The sequence below is a fragment of the Xyrauchen texanus genome, chromosome 22 (genome assembly GCF_025860055.1).
Source record: "Xyrauchen texanus isolate HMW12.3.18 chromosome 22, RBS_HiC_50CHRs, whole genome shotgun sequence".
Taxonomy (NCBI): domain Eukaryota; kingdom Metazoa; phylum Chordata; class Actinopteri; order Cypriniformes; family Catostomidae; genus Xyrauchen; species Xyrauchen texanus.
Window position 1 is genome coordinate 11,892,628 of NC_068297.1, and position 16,952 is coordinate 11,909,579.

The 16,952-nt window shown below is 37.8% G+C and overlaps 1 protein-coding gene across 1 annotated transcript in view; it reads right to left on the bottom strand.

Annotated features, from left to right (window-relative positions):
* The window catches only part of ryr2b (ryanodine receptor 2b (cardiac)), a 72,822-nt gene that overhangs the window by 12,609 nt on the left and 43,261 nt on the right, over positions 1 to 16,952 (bottom strand). Inside the window, exons 64-91 of the mRNA XM_052153338.1 lie at positions 16,759 to 16,840; positions 16,434 to 16,552; positions 16,032 to 16,328; positions 15,559 to 15,799; positions 15,350 to 15,437; positions 14,136 to 14,228; positions 13,792 to 13,962; positions 13,624 to 13,674; positions 13,445 to 13,525; positions 12,240 to 12,352; positions 10,941 to 11,037; positions 10,699 to 10,808; positions 10,434 to 10,485; positions 10,277 to 10,327; positions 9,957 to 10,056; positions 8,812 to 8,891; positions 8,578 to 8,654; positions 8,210 to 8,283; positions 8,013 to 8,093; positions 7,359 to 7,447; positions 6,984 to 7,112; positions 6,139 to 6,243; positions 5,945 to 6,026; positions 5,282 to 5,811; positions 4,395 to 5,129; positions 919 to 986; positions 365 to 494; positions 129 to 215 (exon numbers count right to left, since the gene is read on the bottom strand). Coding sequence (XP_052009298.1) covers positions 129 to 215; positions 365 to 494; positions 919 to 986; positions 4,395 to 5,129; positions 5,282 to 5,811; positions 5,945 to 6,026; positions 6,139 to 6,243; positions 6,984 to 7,112; positions 7,359 to 7,447; positions 8,013 to 8,093; positions 8,210 to 8,283; positions 8,578 to 8,654; positions 8,812 to 8,891; positions 9,957 to 10,056; positions 10,277 to 10,327; positions 10,434 to 10,485; positions 10,699 to 10,808; positions 10,941 to 11,037; positions 12,240 to 12,352; positions 13,445 to 13,525; positions 13,624 to 13,674; positions 13,792 to 13,962; positions 14,136 to 14,228; positions 15,350 to 15,437; positions 15,559 to 15,799; positions 16,032 to 16,328; positions 16,434 to 16,552; positions 16,759 to 16,840 — 4,013 coding nt within the window. The remainder of the gene's footprint in view (positions 1 to 128; positions 216 to 364; positions 495 to 918; positions 987 to 4,394; positions 5,130 to 5,281; positions 5,812 to 5,944; positions 6,027 to 6,138; positions 6,244 to 6,983; positions 7,113 to 7,358; positions 7,448 to 8,012; positions 8,094 to 8,209; positions 8,284 to 8,577; positions 8,655 to 8,811; positions 8,892 to 9,956; positions 10,057 to 10,276; positions 10,328 to 10,433; positions 10,486 to 10,698; positions 10,809 to 10,940; positions 11,038 to 12,239; positions 12,353 to 13,444; positions 13,526 to 13,623; positions 13,675 to 13,791; positions 13,963 to 14,135; positions 14,229 to 15,349; positions 15,438 to 15,558; positions 15,800 to 16,031; positions 16,329 to 16,433; positions 16,553 to 16,758; positions 16,841 to 16,952) is intronic.

The window sequence follows — 16,952 nt, forward strand, 5'->3', positions numbered from 1 at the left end:
TTTCATAGCTTTGAATACTCTAACATTATTCTAAGATCTAGAAAAGTAGGTGTCAGTATGAAAAGTAGGTATGTACAAATGTGTATTTTGTGCACACTTGTGTGTCCAGAACATAAATGAAAACTCACCTTGTAGAACAGCAGAATAAAATTGATGGCAAAAGTGAGGAACAGAGCCAACAATCGCATGTTGTAGAAATTTCTGGCATAACAGTTCTGTGGAGAAAACATATACTGCAGGTCATTAGATCACATACAGGTGTCCAGCTCAATATGCTCAAAACATCTGTGAGTATGCTTGTATTGGGCAGTGGGCAAAACAACAGAGAAAATGAGAGAAGAGGAAAAAACATAAAGAACCATACCAGAAGTCTGGTCTTGTGAGAGCTGATCATTTTCCAAACAGCCGATTCCTGGATTTCACTTTCCTCGGGTTTGAGAGAGCTGAGCTTTCTAACTCTCTTCTTCCATGCTCTCTTTTCAACCTCTTCTCCACTGGGAAATTAAATTGCATGTCTTACATCACCTGATAGTGTTGCATAACTTGCAGATGGTTTATCAAATCTGTCCACTGTGCTTACACCCATAATTGTAATTATATGAATGTCAAAACTAATAGAAATTTTATTAAATATGAAGAATTTTGTGTGTTATTTCTGTTGGAATAACAGTGATTCTACAATTTCAAGTATGTTTTATTTTCACGCCTTGTGAATAGTTCAGGGCCTGGACACCTTTAATACCCAAGGGAACTGTGGAGAATATTCAAACATTTCTTCACACGTTCCCTGAGCTTCCCGCAGGTTATATAAATGATACACTTGAAAGCTGAAAATCAGTGGTATTCCCTGTTACAGCAGCTGTATTTCCTCTCATTTAAATGTGTGAGTTTGATCTTCGCTCAGTCTGGAGCACTTACATAGCTTTCTCAGTCTCTGAATCCTTCTCCTCCTGCACCTCTTGAAAATCCTCCACAGAGCTTTCCACCTTTATAAACATTAACAAAGCAGGAATACATGAGGACACAAATGTCCAATTAGTGGAAACAAACATTCAAAATAGACACAATTTATTGGACACATGTTCAGAGTGGACATATCCACAAAATTAACAATGAACACAAATGTTCAAATGTGCACACAACAATTTAAACAGACACAAAATTTCCACTTTGTGGACACGTTCACTATTGGATATAAATGTCCAAAAAAAAATGTCCACTTAAAACAAATGTTTATCCAAATAAATGTCCATAAATGTTTAAAGTGGACAACCAAATGTCTATAAAAATGTCCTCTTAGTGAACACAAACATTCAAAGTAAACACAAATGTCTACACAAGTGCCCACTCACTGGACAAAACCCTTTAAAACAGGCACAAATGTCCACACAAATTTTCACTTACTGGACACATGTTCACAGTGGACATAAATATCCACACAAATGTTCACTTAATGAACACAAATGTTTAAAGTGGACATAAACAGTCGTTTGACTCCAGCAAGGTCTCCTAAGCAACCAAATTGGCCCAGTTGCTAGGGAGGGTATAATCACATGGGGTAACCTCCTCGTGTTCACTATAATGTCGTTCGTTCTCGGTGGGGCACGTGGTGAGTTGTGTATGGATGCCACGGTGGATGGCGTGAAGCCTCCACACGTGCTATGTCTCCGTGGCAATGCGCTCAACAAGCCACCTGATGCATGGGCTGACGGTCTCGGATGTGGAGGTCCTCCACCACCCGGATTGAGGCGAATCAATACGTGACCACGAGGTCTTAAAAGCACGTTGGGAATTGGGCATGCCAAATAAAAAATTCTTTTTTTTTTAAAAGACAAACATCTACAAAAATATCCACTTAGTGGACACAAATATTCTAAGTGACACAAATGTCTAGTAAGATGACACAGATGTTATAAATGGACACAAATGTCTACACAAATGTCAAAAATGTTCAAAGCGGACACAATTGTTCAAAGGGGACACACATTTCTACACAAGTGTCCACTTAAATGGATACAAATATTATAAAATTCCACACACATTTTGACTTAATGGGCGCAGTTGTCCACATATTGAACACGTGTATACAGTGGCATAAACATCCACAAAAATGCCCTAGATGCACTAGACACACATATTAAATGTGGATACAAATATTCAAAGTGGATACAAATGTTCAAAAAGGACAGATGTCTAGTAAGTGACACAAATGTGAAGTTGAGGACACAAATGCCTACACAAATGTAAAAAAAGAAAATGACCATCGGGGGGCCTGGGAAGCTCAGTGAGTATTGCCGATGACTACCACCCCTGGAGTCGCAAGTTCGAATCTAGGGTGTGGTGAGTGACTCCAGCCAGGTCTCCCAAGCAACCAATTTGGCCCAGTTACTAGGGAGGGTAGAGTCACATAGGGTAACCTCCCTGTGGTCGCGATAAGTGTTTCTCGCTCTCAATGGGGCGCGTGGTAAGTAGTGTGTGGATCGCGGAGAGTAGCATGAGCCTCCATATGCAGAGTCTCCGCGGTGTCATGCACAACGAGCCATGTGATAAGATGGTTGGATTGATGGTCTAAGAAGCGGAGGCAACTGAGATTTGTCCTCCGCCACCCGGATTGAGGTGAGTAACCGTGCCACCACAAGGACCTACAAAGTAGTGGGAATTGGGCATTCCAAATTGGGAGAAAAGGGGATACAATTTTTTTTTTAAACTGACCATCAACTAACACCATGACTGAATCATATGTACAATTATCCCAAAAAAAACAATTATTTAAGTGCTTATGCAATTACAGTGCCTTGCGAAAGTATTCGGCCCCCTTGAACTTTGACCTTTTGCCACATTTCAGGCTTCAAACATAAAGATATAAAACTGTAATTTTTTGTGAAGAATCAACAACAAGTGGGACACAATCATGAAGTGGAACGAAATTTATTGGATATTTCAAACTTTTTTAACAAATAAAAAACTAAAAAATTGGACGTGCAAAATTATTCAGCCCCTTTACTTTCAGTGCAGCAAACTCTCTCCAGAAGTTCAGTGAGGATCTCTGAATGATCCAATGTTGACCTAAATGACTAATGATGATAAATAGAATCCACCTGTGTGTAATCAAGTCTCCGTATAAATGCACCTGCTCTGTGATAGTCTCAGAGGTCCGTTTAAAGCACAGAGAGCATCATGAAGAACAAGGAACACACCAGGCAGGTCCGAGATACTGTTGTGGAGAAGTTTAAAGCCGGATGTGGATACAGAAAGATTTCCCAAGCTTTAAACATCCCAAGGAGCACTGTGCAAGCGATAATATTGAAATGGAAGGAGGATCAGACCACTGCAAATCTACCAAGACCGGGCCGTCCCTCTAAACTTTCAGCTCATACAAGGAGAAGACTGATCAGAGATGCAGCCAAGAGGCCCATGATCACTCTGGATGAACTGCAGAGATCTACAGCTGAGGTGGGAGACTCTGTCCATAGGACAACAATCAGTCGTATACTGCACAAATCTGGCCTTTATGGTAGAGTGGTAAGAAGAAAGCCATTTCTTAAAGATATCCATAAAAAGTGTCATTTAAAGTTTGCCACAAGCCACCTGGGAGACACACCAAACATGTGGAAGAAGGTGCTCTGGTCAGATGAAACCAAAATCGAACTTTTGGCAACAATGCAAAACGTTATGTTTGACGTAAAAGCAACACAGCTCATCACCCTGAACACACCATCCCCACTGTCAAACATGGTGGTGGCAGCATCATGGTTTGGGCCTGCTTTTCTTCAGCAGGGACAGGGAAGATGGTTAAAATTGATGGGAAGATGGATGGAGCCAAATACAGGACCATTCTGGAAGAAAACCTGATGGAGTCTGCAAAAGACCTGAGACTGTGACGGAGATTTGTCTTCCAACAAGACAATGATCCAAAACATAAAGCAAAATCTACAATGGAATGGTTCACAAATAAACATATCCAGGTGTTAGAATGGCCAAGTCAAAGTCCAGACCTGAATCCAATCGAGAATCTGTGGAAAGAACTGAAAACTGCTGTTCACAAACGCTCTCCATCCAACCTCACTGAGCTCGAGCTGTTTTGCAAGGAGGAATGGGCAAAAATTTCAGTCTCTCGATGTGCAAAACTGATAGAGACATACCCCAAGCGACTTACAGCTGTAATCGCAGCAAAAGGTGGCGCTACAAAGTATTAACTTAAGGGGGCTGAATAATTTTGCACGCCCAATTTTTCAGTTTGTTGTTTGTTAAAAAAGTTTGAAATATCCAATAAATTTCGTTCCACTTCATGATTGTGTCCCACTTGTTGTTGATTCTTCACAAAAAATTACAGTTTTATATCTTTATGTTTGAAGCCTGAAATGTGGCGAATACTTATACTCTGGACTACTGACCTGATATTTGAAAGTGTTTAGAAATTCATCCACACTGGCGTGTTGGTCACTGTTCAACAAGGTGTACTTTCCTCCCTCCTTCTTCAGACACAGGCCGAAAATATCTGTGAGGAGCTGGGGGTCCCTTGACACTGCAGACAGATCCAGACTCATGCCTCTAAATTTATTCTGAGATGAAAATGCACATGTGTAACTGTTGTTCTCTCTGTCTGCACCGTCGCTGACATCTGTGACCTCAACCATGGTTGGATCCTGAAGGTTGCCCAAAAGGTCAGCCAGTTTCATCTCTTTAGCCACGTCAATAATCCACCCACTCAAGAAGATGTGGTAGAGTAGATAAAGACAAAACCAAACCACACAAAAACAGGCACGAGTAATAAACAGAAGAATGTTATGGAAGAAGGAAAAGATCGCTGAGATGATACCCTTGATATTTATCTTTTGTATGTGCTTTCTGATCTTTCTTATGGAGAGAAAATTCATCATGGAGAAACATCTAGAGTCTTTGGTCATCCTGATGTCGTCTGCAAGGTTTTCACCCTTTTCTACCTTTTCTTTCTCCTCCTCTTCATCATTTGCTTTTAGTTCCTCTCCACTCTCTGAACCTGAGATCTGAGCAGCAAGCTGCATCTCAAATATAGTGTCTTCACAGAAGTTGACAAATAGTTCCATCTTCTCTTTCTCTCCTCCTTTGTTCACAACATCAAAGATGAACTGCCGTTTGCTCTCCTTCACCTAAAAAAAAACACACAAATAATTTGAGAACATTCATGGCCTAAAACTTACCATTAATCTTTGAAGTTATGCAACAGACATTTACAAAGAGATTTATACAAGACACCCACTACCAGGCCACAAAAGTACACCAGTAAATGATCCTCGAATACCTGTGGTTTCTCCCACTGTGTGCGGCTAGATTCGCTGATCTCAAAGTAGACCCTCTCAATCCGTTTCCCGCTGCCCAGGATTTCAATCCTTCCCAGATGAGGTTGGAAGTACTTGAGCACACTGTCTGCCAGTTCCAGAAAATTTTGCAAACGGACATCATTGGGCATATGCTCAGACAGATTGGTCAGAAGAACTGCCACATTGAACCCGATGTCTTTGGCCGGTTCATGAAAACGTGCCACGAAATCCGGGTAATCTAGAAGTTCGGTTTCCCCAGTCTCAGCACAGGACAGCAAGAATTCAATCTCTGATTGGGAATAGCGCTTGAAGCCTTCCATGGCTCGCTGGAAGTCCTTCTTGGAAATGAGTCCTCTGCAATCTGGGTCATATTCTCTAAAGGCTTCAGAGGATGTGAGGTCTTTGAGTTTGAGGAACATATCGAAGAACTTGAGGATCATCTCGACATTGTTGGATGATTCTACCAGCATGTCAACCATTTGTTTGCCAATGGTCCCATTCACCACATTTCCTATAGACAAAAAGGAGTTTACTGAGAGGATAATCACCAATGCCACTTTTCGCAAAAGCAGAATTGAATGTCTATGGAACTGCATGGAATATGAGAAGACCTTTTTAACATTTTTCCTGAACATTGCTCCTACCTTCAAGCATGGAAAGCAGCATTATCACCATGTCTTTTTGTAAGTCCATCAAAGACTTCAGTAACTCTATCTGGCTGGAATCCTGCACACACAACAATTAACTAGGTCTCTTTTATCCCTGGAATTTCTTACATTAGTACTGTGCAATGAATAAATAAATGGATAAGGTTTAAGTAATTTGTCCTTCGACCAACCCGAGAAAGCTTCATCTGCATATGTGCAAACACATGGAGGAAGCCCACTATAGCGTCCCACAAACGACTATGGGTCAGACTCTGCTGGTTACCTGTACATGGACCCTGAATCACAAATTCAAAAGTACATTTTAATAATTTTAATGGATGTTAAATCAATTGTTTCACAGGGTTAGGTCACACAACCACAAACATCACACAAAAGATATGCTCTTCACTAAGAACCACGTTCAGCTCCAACTCAAAAGGATGTTTACAACAAATGCATACTTATGCTAAAAAAAAAAAAAAAAAAAAAGGTAGATGTAGCACCATGTGGAGAGCAGAACATGTTTTTAAGTTGAAATTCTATTTAACCTGACACAACATCTAAAAACACAGCACTCCTAAACAAGACAATGAAAAAAGAGCAAGACATGGTGCAACAGTCGAAGATGTCTGTCTAGCTTTACATAGGAAAACAATTGAAAAAAGCATAAATGGATGCAAAAACATTTTCGGGTGTGAACTGGTCCTATGTAAAATGGGCCTTAGGATTCTCAGGGTGGGCCATGAAGTTGAGGGTGGGTAGAACTGTTGGGTGTTGGGTTACAGTTAGTAAGGTGGGCCAAGCTCATGATTGGGTGGGCCAGGGCCCCCACAGTCCCCTGTAGAGGCAGGCATGGTAAGAATACAGTATATTACATTTTTTTTTTTTTAATTCCAGACATGTTATGAAGCACAGCTAGCAAAATGTTGCACAGTATGTGTGTGTTTTAGACCAAGCAGATTTACAGTTTTTTTGCTAAACACTCATCTCTGCTGACCCATTTAAATACAGAATGTGTGTGTTTGCGTGCATTTACCTGAATGTATTCAGTTAGTGTGTTGAACACCTGTTTGGCCACGCTGATGGCTTTCGAGAAGTTGTGCTGACCACGCTCATCAATCACATCCTTCCCTGAATAATACCAGTAGAAATCGCTGATGGACTCCTGCAGATATGAGACCATCCATCATGCTCGGTATCAGACAAAAAAAGGAGGCAGTCTGTCAGCAGTGAATGGAAACATAATTTGTCTACAAGCTCTGTCTCACTGTTTTGGGTCTTTCTCCAATGTGGAATATTCCATGCTGTAAATCTTAAACCACTTACAGCAGCAAAGGTGCGCTTTTCAGAACCTGTACATGTACATAACAGACATCACAGAAACTGCTGTTAGCTAAATAGTTGGGCTTGCCTGGACCCTCAGCAGATAATCCACAGTGGAGATAATGATGTTGACAGTTGTGTTGTTTCCAGATTGAGTCCTCAGGTAATTCTGGAAATCTGTGTGGAGAAAATCTGTTTCAAACCTCTAGTGCTTAAATCACAAAGATGGAACAAATTATAAGACTATTTCACATTTGCAACAATGTATGGCTGTAAATAGCGATAGTGATACACATTTGTTTTTTTTGTGAATTACCATTCATCTAATATTTTGAATTTGCAGATTTTTAGAACAGTACATTCAGTTTCTCTTTAAAGGACAGAAAAAAATATTTTGGTGTATTTTGTTCATCTGTGATATTTCAAATACTGTATGTCAAGTTCTAATGATTATTAAATTCCAATATTAAAACAAAGAAACTTTATTTAACATTAACATTCATAATATTTTTTTATATATATATATATACACACATTTAACAGCGTTAACATAACATGTGTGTAATCATGTTCTCATAATTTAAAGTGTTATTTTCAGCAGTGCCAAACGGAATTACTAAAATAATTTCCAACAAAAATGTAAACAGAAATGATATACTTCACCTTAAACACATTACCTTTGACAGACCTAATACAAAAATAACCGTATAAGTGCAATGACAGTTATTTAAAATAAATTAACCTGTGTTATGGCCTTCACAAAGAAGCTGAAGAAATCGGAAAAGATCACAGGTCAATTTTTCATCTGCCATTACCCTATCACCTGAGAAAGAGTGAGGTAGATATGCAGGAGAGAGTCAATAAAAAAACAAACTGCCTCTCCTGGTACTAAAATGTATTTTTCAAAGAAGAACTTTGGCATAGATGTCAGTGATGTACCTGAATTGTCCTCAGCACCCACTCCTAAACTCTCTGCTTTGATCTGCCTCTCAAATGCATTCAAATCCAGCACGCTGTGAAATGCAGAATCACAACACCAACATCAAACACACAATCCTCTTCTTTTTATTATACAAACTAACAGTGACACTCAACAGACACTTCCATTACAGTGAAGAAATAGATTGAAGGGGGAAAAGTAATGTAAAACTATGTTCTTTCTGCTGATTATACTGAGAAATTGAACACTGTGTGTGTGTGTGGGGGGGGGGGTTCAATGCGTGAACAAAGCACTTCACCACTATTAGGTGGTTTGAGGAGCTTTCTGTTAGCATGTCTGGCAATGCATTAGCAAAAAACAGTCAAACCTGCAAGACTGCATTAGGCCAGCTATACTGTGAAAGAAGCCCACATCTCTCTTCTGTCGCAAGTAATCCAGCATTTTCTATAAAGGCAAAGGGGTGAGGGGAGGACAGAGAATCAAAAAGAAAGTTAATGAACATAAGGAAGTTGTTATATTCCACAGCTAAATTTGTTTTTGGTGATAATGTCAAAACTTTTGGGTTATTATTGCTAATCCAGGATGAACTTTTCAAACCTACCTGCTGGACAGAAGTGTTCCCTCCATTTAAAATAGCAATGCCGAGCTTCAATGTGGGCACCACCATAGGTCCCATATCACCTGGTTAATAAAACAAAGCCAACTTCATCTTCAGTACTATTGAAAATAAAAAAGTCAGAGCCAGCTGCCTCAAGATACCAGGGTATAAGTATATAACTCAAGTGAGTTTCAAAGATATGTATGGTCCAGTATCAGAAGTAAACCAGAACTCAGGCAGAGGCCATTTAGCAGAGACTGGACACATCTATTAGAATGAATGTAAGAAATATGAATGTCCAAATGTACAAAGGAAGTCCCATCTTACAAGTTAAAGAGTCAATCAACCTGAGAATGTGTGTGCGTATAAGATAGACAAGCCAGGAAAATACCAGTGATACCAGTGTTGTCAAATTTTACTACTGATTTGAAATATGTTCTTTGATCATAAACTTGACCAAACATTTTGGAGATTTCGGTCTTTCCCTATTCAAGTAGATAAGAGCTGAACTTGTATGCTGCTTGTTTACATAGAAAATAGCTGTCCAGGAGTGTTCCAAAGATGGCCACCGAGTGAACGGACTTGCTAAAAAGACTTGGAAAGTGACAAAAATGCCCTAGATTTTTTAAATGTGGGTGAGAAAAGTTCCTTAGTATTTTAATTGTTATTTAACATTCCATATAATTCAATACATTCACTTCTGGCTAAACCATTTTCCCTCTCTATACTAGTATTCTGTTCTACATTAAGCTCTGAAAACAATAAACACAAATAAATCAACCCTAACAACACAATAAAATGTAAAAGCTATTACGCCAATACCTACTAAAAGAAGAAAGTAGAAAGTTATATAACAGACTTGACAATTGTTCAAAATATATTCTAGTAGAGGGATTGTATCGTGTGTTTTTTTTTTGGTTTTGTTGCTGCTGTTTATAATTGTTGTCTTGATATCCAGGATTTTCCAGATGTTTTCGTCTTAATACTGTTAAATTTGGTTTTGATGATTTTTTTTCCCCAACTTTTTCCTTTATTCCTGTTTCAATTTTGAGAATGTGAAGTGTCCTTGACCTTTGGTGCAATATAAATAAATACTATAAACACTAATATAAATAAAACTTGAAGGAACAAAATGTTTTGAATGATACCTCGGCTGGCACTCAGGTTCTGTAAAACCATCTCTGCAGCTCTGCGTTCATGAAGTCGGGCCTGCTGATACAGCAACCTCTGCTTTTCCATCTCTTTTTCCTGATATAACCAATTAGTGAATCAATTCACAAACAAATTAAATATTTCTGTTTATCAGTCTATATTTCCTGAAGTCAATCGTCAATTATGAAATTAATGAGCTGAGTAACGTACATAACCAGCATCCTCTACTATTCTAATCCAGCTCTATCTCCTAAAGTAAATCAATACCAAATCAGACAACGCAACCATTTAATTTCACATAATCCCCACAGTTTACCTCAAATGATTTCAGCCCATCTTTATCCTTATCTTCCTCACTTTGGCAACTCTGCAATGACATTACAGTTACAGCCTCTCAGCAACATAAGGTTTTTATGGCATAAAGGACAAATCTAGCACAGGATATCCAGATCAATCCCAACAGTGCTTCTTACCTTGGCCATTATGTCAGCATAGCACATGTATAAGTCATCTTCTTCTAGTTTACTGTGAAAAGAGATGAAAAGAGAGCATTGGCCAGATGGCTAACTAGGTTTTGGAACTGAGCAAGAACATTTACACTTAAATTTAAATATGTCATTTTAAAATAAATAAATATTATAATCATCTAAACAAAATAAAAATAAAATTGTTTTATTTGCCTTGACTTACAAATAAAACACACAAAAATGCACAAATTATTCTCACACACATACACACCATGTCTCAGTCAGGGCACTTTGACTGAAGAGACTGATAAGCTGACAAAGTGGATCAATTATTTTACTCTGCAGTTCTCCATCCTTTACAATCTCTACATGCGCTGCTTTCTGATGGATAAAAAGTATATATATATTACCATAAAATACAATAAAAATCAGGGTAAAAAAAAATACACTTTAAAAATGAAAAATGATATTCAAGCAATATCAATTAAAACAGCAAATAAGAAAATCGCTCACAGCTAAATCCTCAATCAGTCTGTCCTCAGGAGAGATAAGATCTGCCTTTAGCCAGACTTTCTCATAACCCAGCAGAAAAAGATTCACCGCTCTGTGCCTGCAGAAGAATAAAAATCTCATGATAAAATACAGCAATTGGGTCTCATTCACTAACCCTGCATATGCATGTTTTTGTGCATAAAACCTGTATGGGAATATTTGCACCCAAAAATGAAACTAATTAAGTTCACACCTACAGTTTTTTCTAAATCTGGCTTACAATTTAGAACTAGCGATGCACAGATACAAAACGTGTGTGGCAACATCTGATTATTTAGAGCGACATCTGATGATACTAATAGTTAGGTGGTTCTGCTTATTTATGCTACCATTTTATGTTTTCACAGATAATTAATTTTCAAAAATTCAAATGAAATAATTATTCTCTATGTCTCTACGTGTCTTTCATGTTTCAGAGTAAATGGTCTCAGAACAATACACTGAAACAGAAATCACATGATTGACTCAGATTAACATTATTAAAAGCCTAATTTTACGCTCACATTAAGTTAAGACTTCTTTCTTTTCTATCGATATCAATGAATGGCCGATACATCGGTGTACATCTATTTAGAACCAGCTAAAAAATTCAGAGACTCCTGATGGCCTTAAAACAATGAATGTGTTAAGCTGAAATGTTTTCATTATATAGTATTATTAGAAATTGATCCAAGATAGGTTTGCATAAAATTGCAGCTAATTGTGTGTAGTCTAAATCTATATAAAGGTGTTTATTGTGTTTCAACTGGTTTTGAGAATAGCACAATTGACTTCACTCAAATTAGAGAGTAATACTGTAAATGGTTGGTCAGGTGATGTCATGTGGAAAGCTTTTATATGGAGTTGGTTTGGGTGTGTATTATGCTAATTAGCCAACTAACTGTGGGCACATGTGCCCCCTCCCCCCCATTGAAATTAACCGAATTCATCAACATTAGAACAAATAAAATAGAAAAAGAATACACACAAAAAATTGCATATGAATTTGTCTAAATTAATTTGGAATCCTTTCCTGTGCATTTAAGTAAGAACACTTACTAGTTAAATTACTAGTAAATGTGTTCCATTAAAAATTGGTTTCAGGTTATTGTAATATTCGGGGATGACAGAATGTCCTCTTTATTTATTGATAGTTCAACAACATTAGAGTTGTCTTTATAAGTCATTCTGCTGTCGTTCAGCTTTTATCACTTGGGTAATTAATAATGTAATATGAATGTTAAATGGCATTGTTATAACCCTTGATGTTACAGTATATACCTGGGAAGATTGTACAAAGGAGCCATTCTGAAACATGCCACTACAGCCCGTTTCCTCTGTTTGGACAGCATTTTATGCCACGCTGCCCTCTTTATCTTCTGAGGCCGCTCCACCTATCAGGTAACACATAAGAATGTCAACCAAGGTCAGTAACAACTACCACAGTACAACAACATAGAATACCAGAATGAATCTTTTTTAATCTTTTTAATCATAACCAGAATCTTTATAAAACACAAGTATACACAAAGTCCAGCAGTGTGTATTATTATTATTAACACCAAGGTCATGGGTTTGAATCCCAAGGAAAACACAAACAAACAGATATACTGTACACTTTGAATGCACTGTCAGCCGTTTTAGATAAAAGAGAATTTCAAATGCATTCATGTAATGTTAAAGTGATAGTTCACCCAAAAATGACAATTCTCTCATCATTTACTCAACCTCATGCCGTACAAGATGTGTGACTTTCTGTCTTCTGCAGAACACAAATTAAGATTTTTAAAAGAATATCTCAGCTCTGTAGGTTCATACAATGCATGAATTTGTTCCAAGATTCCGAAGCACCAAAATCCACACACATAAAGTCAGCATAAATGTATTGTATAAGACTCCAGTGATTAAATCCATATCTGCTGAAGTGATATGAGGGTGAGAAACATCAATATTTAAGTAATTTTTACCATAAATTCTCCTCCCTGCACAGTAGGGGGTGATATGCACGAAGAATGCAAATTAACAAAAACAAAAGAAGAAGGACTTAAAAATCAAATCATGCCTGAACACATGGATTAAACCACTGGAGTCTTATGGATTACTTTTATGCTGTGAATTTGAAGCTTAAAAATGTTGGCACCCATTCACTTGCATTGTATAGACCTGCAGAGATGAAATATTCTTCGAAAAATCTTCGTTTGTGTTCACCAGAAGAAAGAAAGTCATACACACCTGGGATGGCATGAGAGTGAGAACATTAGGAGCGAATTTTCATTTTTGGGTGAACTATCCCTTTAAATATACTGCCAAGACACCTGTGCAACAACAAATTATTGTTGCTAGGCATCTATTTTTCTTATGAGTATATAATAAAGCATCACATTAAAGGAATTGTATAATCTCATGGAATGTTTTCAAAGTTAGAACAACAGTGATCAAAGTTCTCTAACATTTCTAAAAGTTGCTGCAATGCATTTGCATCTAACCTGATCCAGATGGAAAAGGACACGAGCGATGTTTAAAACCCTCTCAACACTGAGGGGATCTACTGTGCCCTCACACAGATCCTGACAAAACAAGAAACAAGACAAGTGAGGTGATGACTGTCAAATAGGCATTATCAAAGGACATTTTCAGCACATATAAAGGATGAATGTTGGTTCACCTTTTGCTGGTTTTTACGAATTAATTCTCTGACCTCATCCTCAGTGTCTCTCTAGAAACACATACATTTTTCAGGTGTCAGGAAAATGAATAACAATACTTTCAAGCTGAGAAATTGACTGATTCTTCAAGCATTGTCATTACTGATCAGCATAAACAGCACCCGTACCTCAAATAAATGTTTTTTGGCCATTTCAACCAGGCCCTGATCACCATGGCAACATCCATTCAGGGCAACTGAGAGGAGTTTTTTTGGTGCAGCAACAATGAGAGACGTGTGTGTGGAGTAACGATCGCCCTTCCTCTTCATCTTCCTCATCTCCTGGTCAAACACCCCTCCCTTTTGGAAAATCATACAATTTAGTTTCATTCAATATTCAATACAAATCAAACTTGGTCAGGATTGAGAGGAAGTAAAGAGACCAAAAGGTCCTCCAAGTTCAAGTACAGCGTTAAAGATGGGAAAAATTGGTTCTCAATGAATGATACATTAATAGAAAGTTGAAAAGAGACCTTGGCTATCGCACTTTTGCTGCTGTTCATCAGGAATGTCATGTTGTTGATTTCATTTTGAACAACGAAGTTCTGTTCTTCCCATTTGAAATTCTATAAAATAAAAATAAAAACTTTTAAAACAAGTGTGTAAAAGATAAAAATGTAGGAGTGCACAAGATGTTAATGTTGTCAATTATTATTTTGGTCATTAAGAAATGACCTGTTCATTTAATGCCCACAAGTTACACATGTACTGTACTTTAACAACAAATACAAATGTTCCAATTTATGTAGGCATTTTGTAGACATTTTATATCCATTCAACTTATTCTGTTTTTCCCTGAGGTCAATTTATAACGTTAGTCCAGGAATAATATTGTACTAATTCCGCAGTTATATTTTAATGAAAGTTAAAAAGTTTATTTGAACTGGGTGTTGTATACTGGATTTTTTGTAACTTTAAAGAATAGTTCACCCAAAAATGTTTATTCTCTGATCATTTATCCACCCTTGTGACATCCCAGATGTGTATGACTTTATTCTGTAGAACACAAATGAAGATTTTATTCATATTTAAGAATATTTCAGTTCTATAGGTCATACAACGCAAGTGAATGGTGGCCGGAATTTAGAATCTCCAAAGATCACATAAAGTATAATTCTCCACTTTGACTTTCACATTCTACTTATTTAGTTTTTGGGCAATTCGCATTCTTTGTGTATATCACAATCTACTGGTCGAGGCTGGTCAAAGGTGGAGATTTATAGTAAAAAAGAAATAATGGTCTGTCTCTCACCCACTCCTATTATATTGCTTTAGAAGACATGGATTTAACCACTGGAGTAGCATGGATTACTTTTATGCTGGCTTTATGTGAATATTGGCAGTTCAAAGTTCTGGCCACCATTCACTTGCATTGTGAGGACCTACAGAGCTGAGATATTCTCCTAAAAATCTCCAGCAGAAGAAAGAAGGCCATACACATCTGGGTTGGCATGAGGTTGAAAAAATTATGAGATGAATTACATTTTGGGGTGAACTATCCTTTTGGTTTCAAAATATGGTCTTTTTGGACTTGAGAGAGAAGTTTTCAGTTCAGAAACTTACAGAATATTTGCACAATACAAAATAATTTTTCTTCAAAGGATCAAGGAAAATTAAATTTGTCATGATATGACACCATTTAAAGCATTGCTATTAGATATCAAAAGTGTGACTGAGAGGTGCTCACATGAGATTTAGCCCAGAAAACGAAGACTTCAGCTGCAAGGGTGAACAGTCGCTCAGCATCTACGTTCACCTCTCTTAGCCAACTAATTCTATTGAGCATAAGAAATTAATTAGTGGAAAAAAATGAAGGGGCCAATAACCAATAATTAACTTTAATATTTGAAAATAGGTTGTATACAGCTCAAATAATAAGTAAGCACTGTTTCTCACCTGTGGAGCTCTATAAATGGAATGAGTAAAGGGTAAAATGCGTAGATATCTTGCACCAACACTGTAAACCTTTCCTGGATATCCAACTCCTGCTCTGAGACATCACCACGCCCCTCTGTTTTCAAATGCTCCTCCTCCAGCAACACAGACTCTGCCATCTTCCTTAACTTTTCCATCAGAGGCAGGAAGTGATTCTTCAGGAGGTTTGGCTCTGCTGTGCTGAAGATTGGCTGGGCAAACACTAAAGAAAATTGGCATGCTTTGTTATATGCTACCTTTATGGTTGAATTTTTACTTTCCAAATTTGCAATTTGTGCCGATTCTTTTTCCTGCCATAACATTTTTAATTACATTTCTTAATCTTTTGTTTTGTCCTAAAATGTATGTTTCAATGTCAGATTAAAATTTAAGAAATGTATTTTGGTTAATCATAATCAAGTTCAATTAACTTCTCTTGAAAATAACCAACTCACCTGCAAGCCGTTTCATCCAAGCACTATCTGCAGTCCCCAAGTGGGCATGGATGATGGAAAGGATGTAACCCAGAAGGGCACTTGTATGTTGGGGTGTGACAGAGGAACAGTGCACATCCTGGGATGTCTGGTTACCAGCATCCCCCCATCGAGATATGTAACTACACAATAGAGGAAGTGTCACCTCTGTGACCACAGATAAAAGGGAGTGGCGGGCAGCTGACCCTGCCCCTACAAGCTCTTCAACCTCTAATAAAGCTTCTTGAAAAGAGGGGAGGATCCTACAGGCTCTCTCGGCTAGAAAGAACACATCAATATTGGTAAGGAGTAAGTATGTATGGCAACAGAGATATATGAGTGTTTGTAAGTGTGTGTGTTCAGTTTAACTTTTCTTGACTTTACCTTCATTCTCTTCATTATGTATTGTGTCGGAGGGGGAATAAAGGTCACTCAGCTCCAAGAAACACACAGGAAAGGCTGCAGATAATGCAGCCAGACACTCCCCCAGGACAGACCTCTGCCTATCAAAACAAAGAATGATTGACAGAAAGCACAAGCCAAGATGTGAGCTAATATCAGAGGAATACACCATTTCAAAAGTCAAAACTGAATACTAATAGAGCACTAAACAATCACATATAATAACAATAGAGTAAACAAGAGCCAAACATCCAAAATAACACAATGTGGATAGGCCAACTTATTTAGTCAAGGGTTAGAACAATACCTCTCTATAAAGGTGCCGTTAGTGGTGCCAAGAATGTAGAGACTGCTGAGGATCCTGTAACAGTAGGCCTGCACTTCATCCACTAAAAGAAAAAGCACTTATTACATAGATGTATTATTAATGTGTTATAACTCATTTATAAACATTGGTGTTAGTGCTCATAGTGATCTTTCGTATTTATTTGCTAACTGACA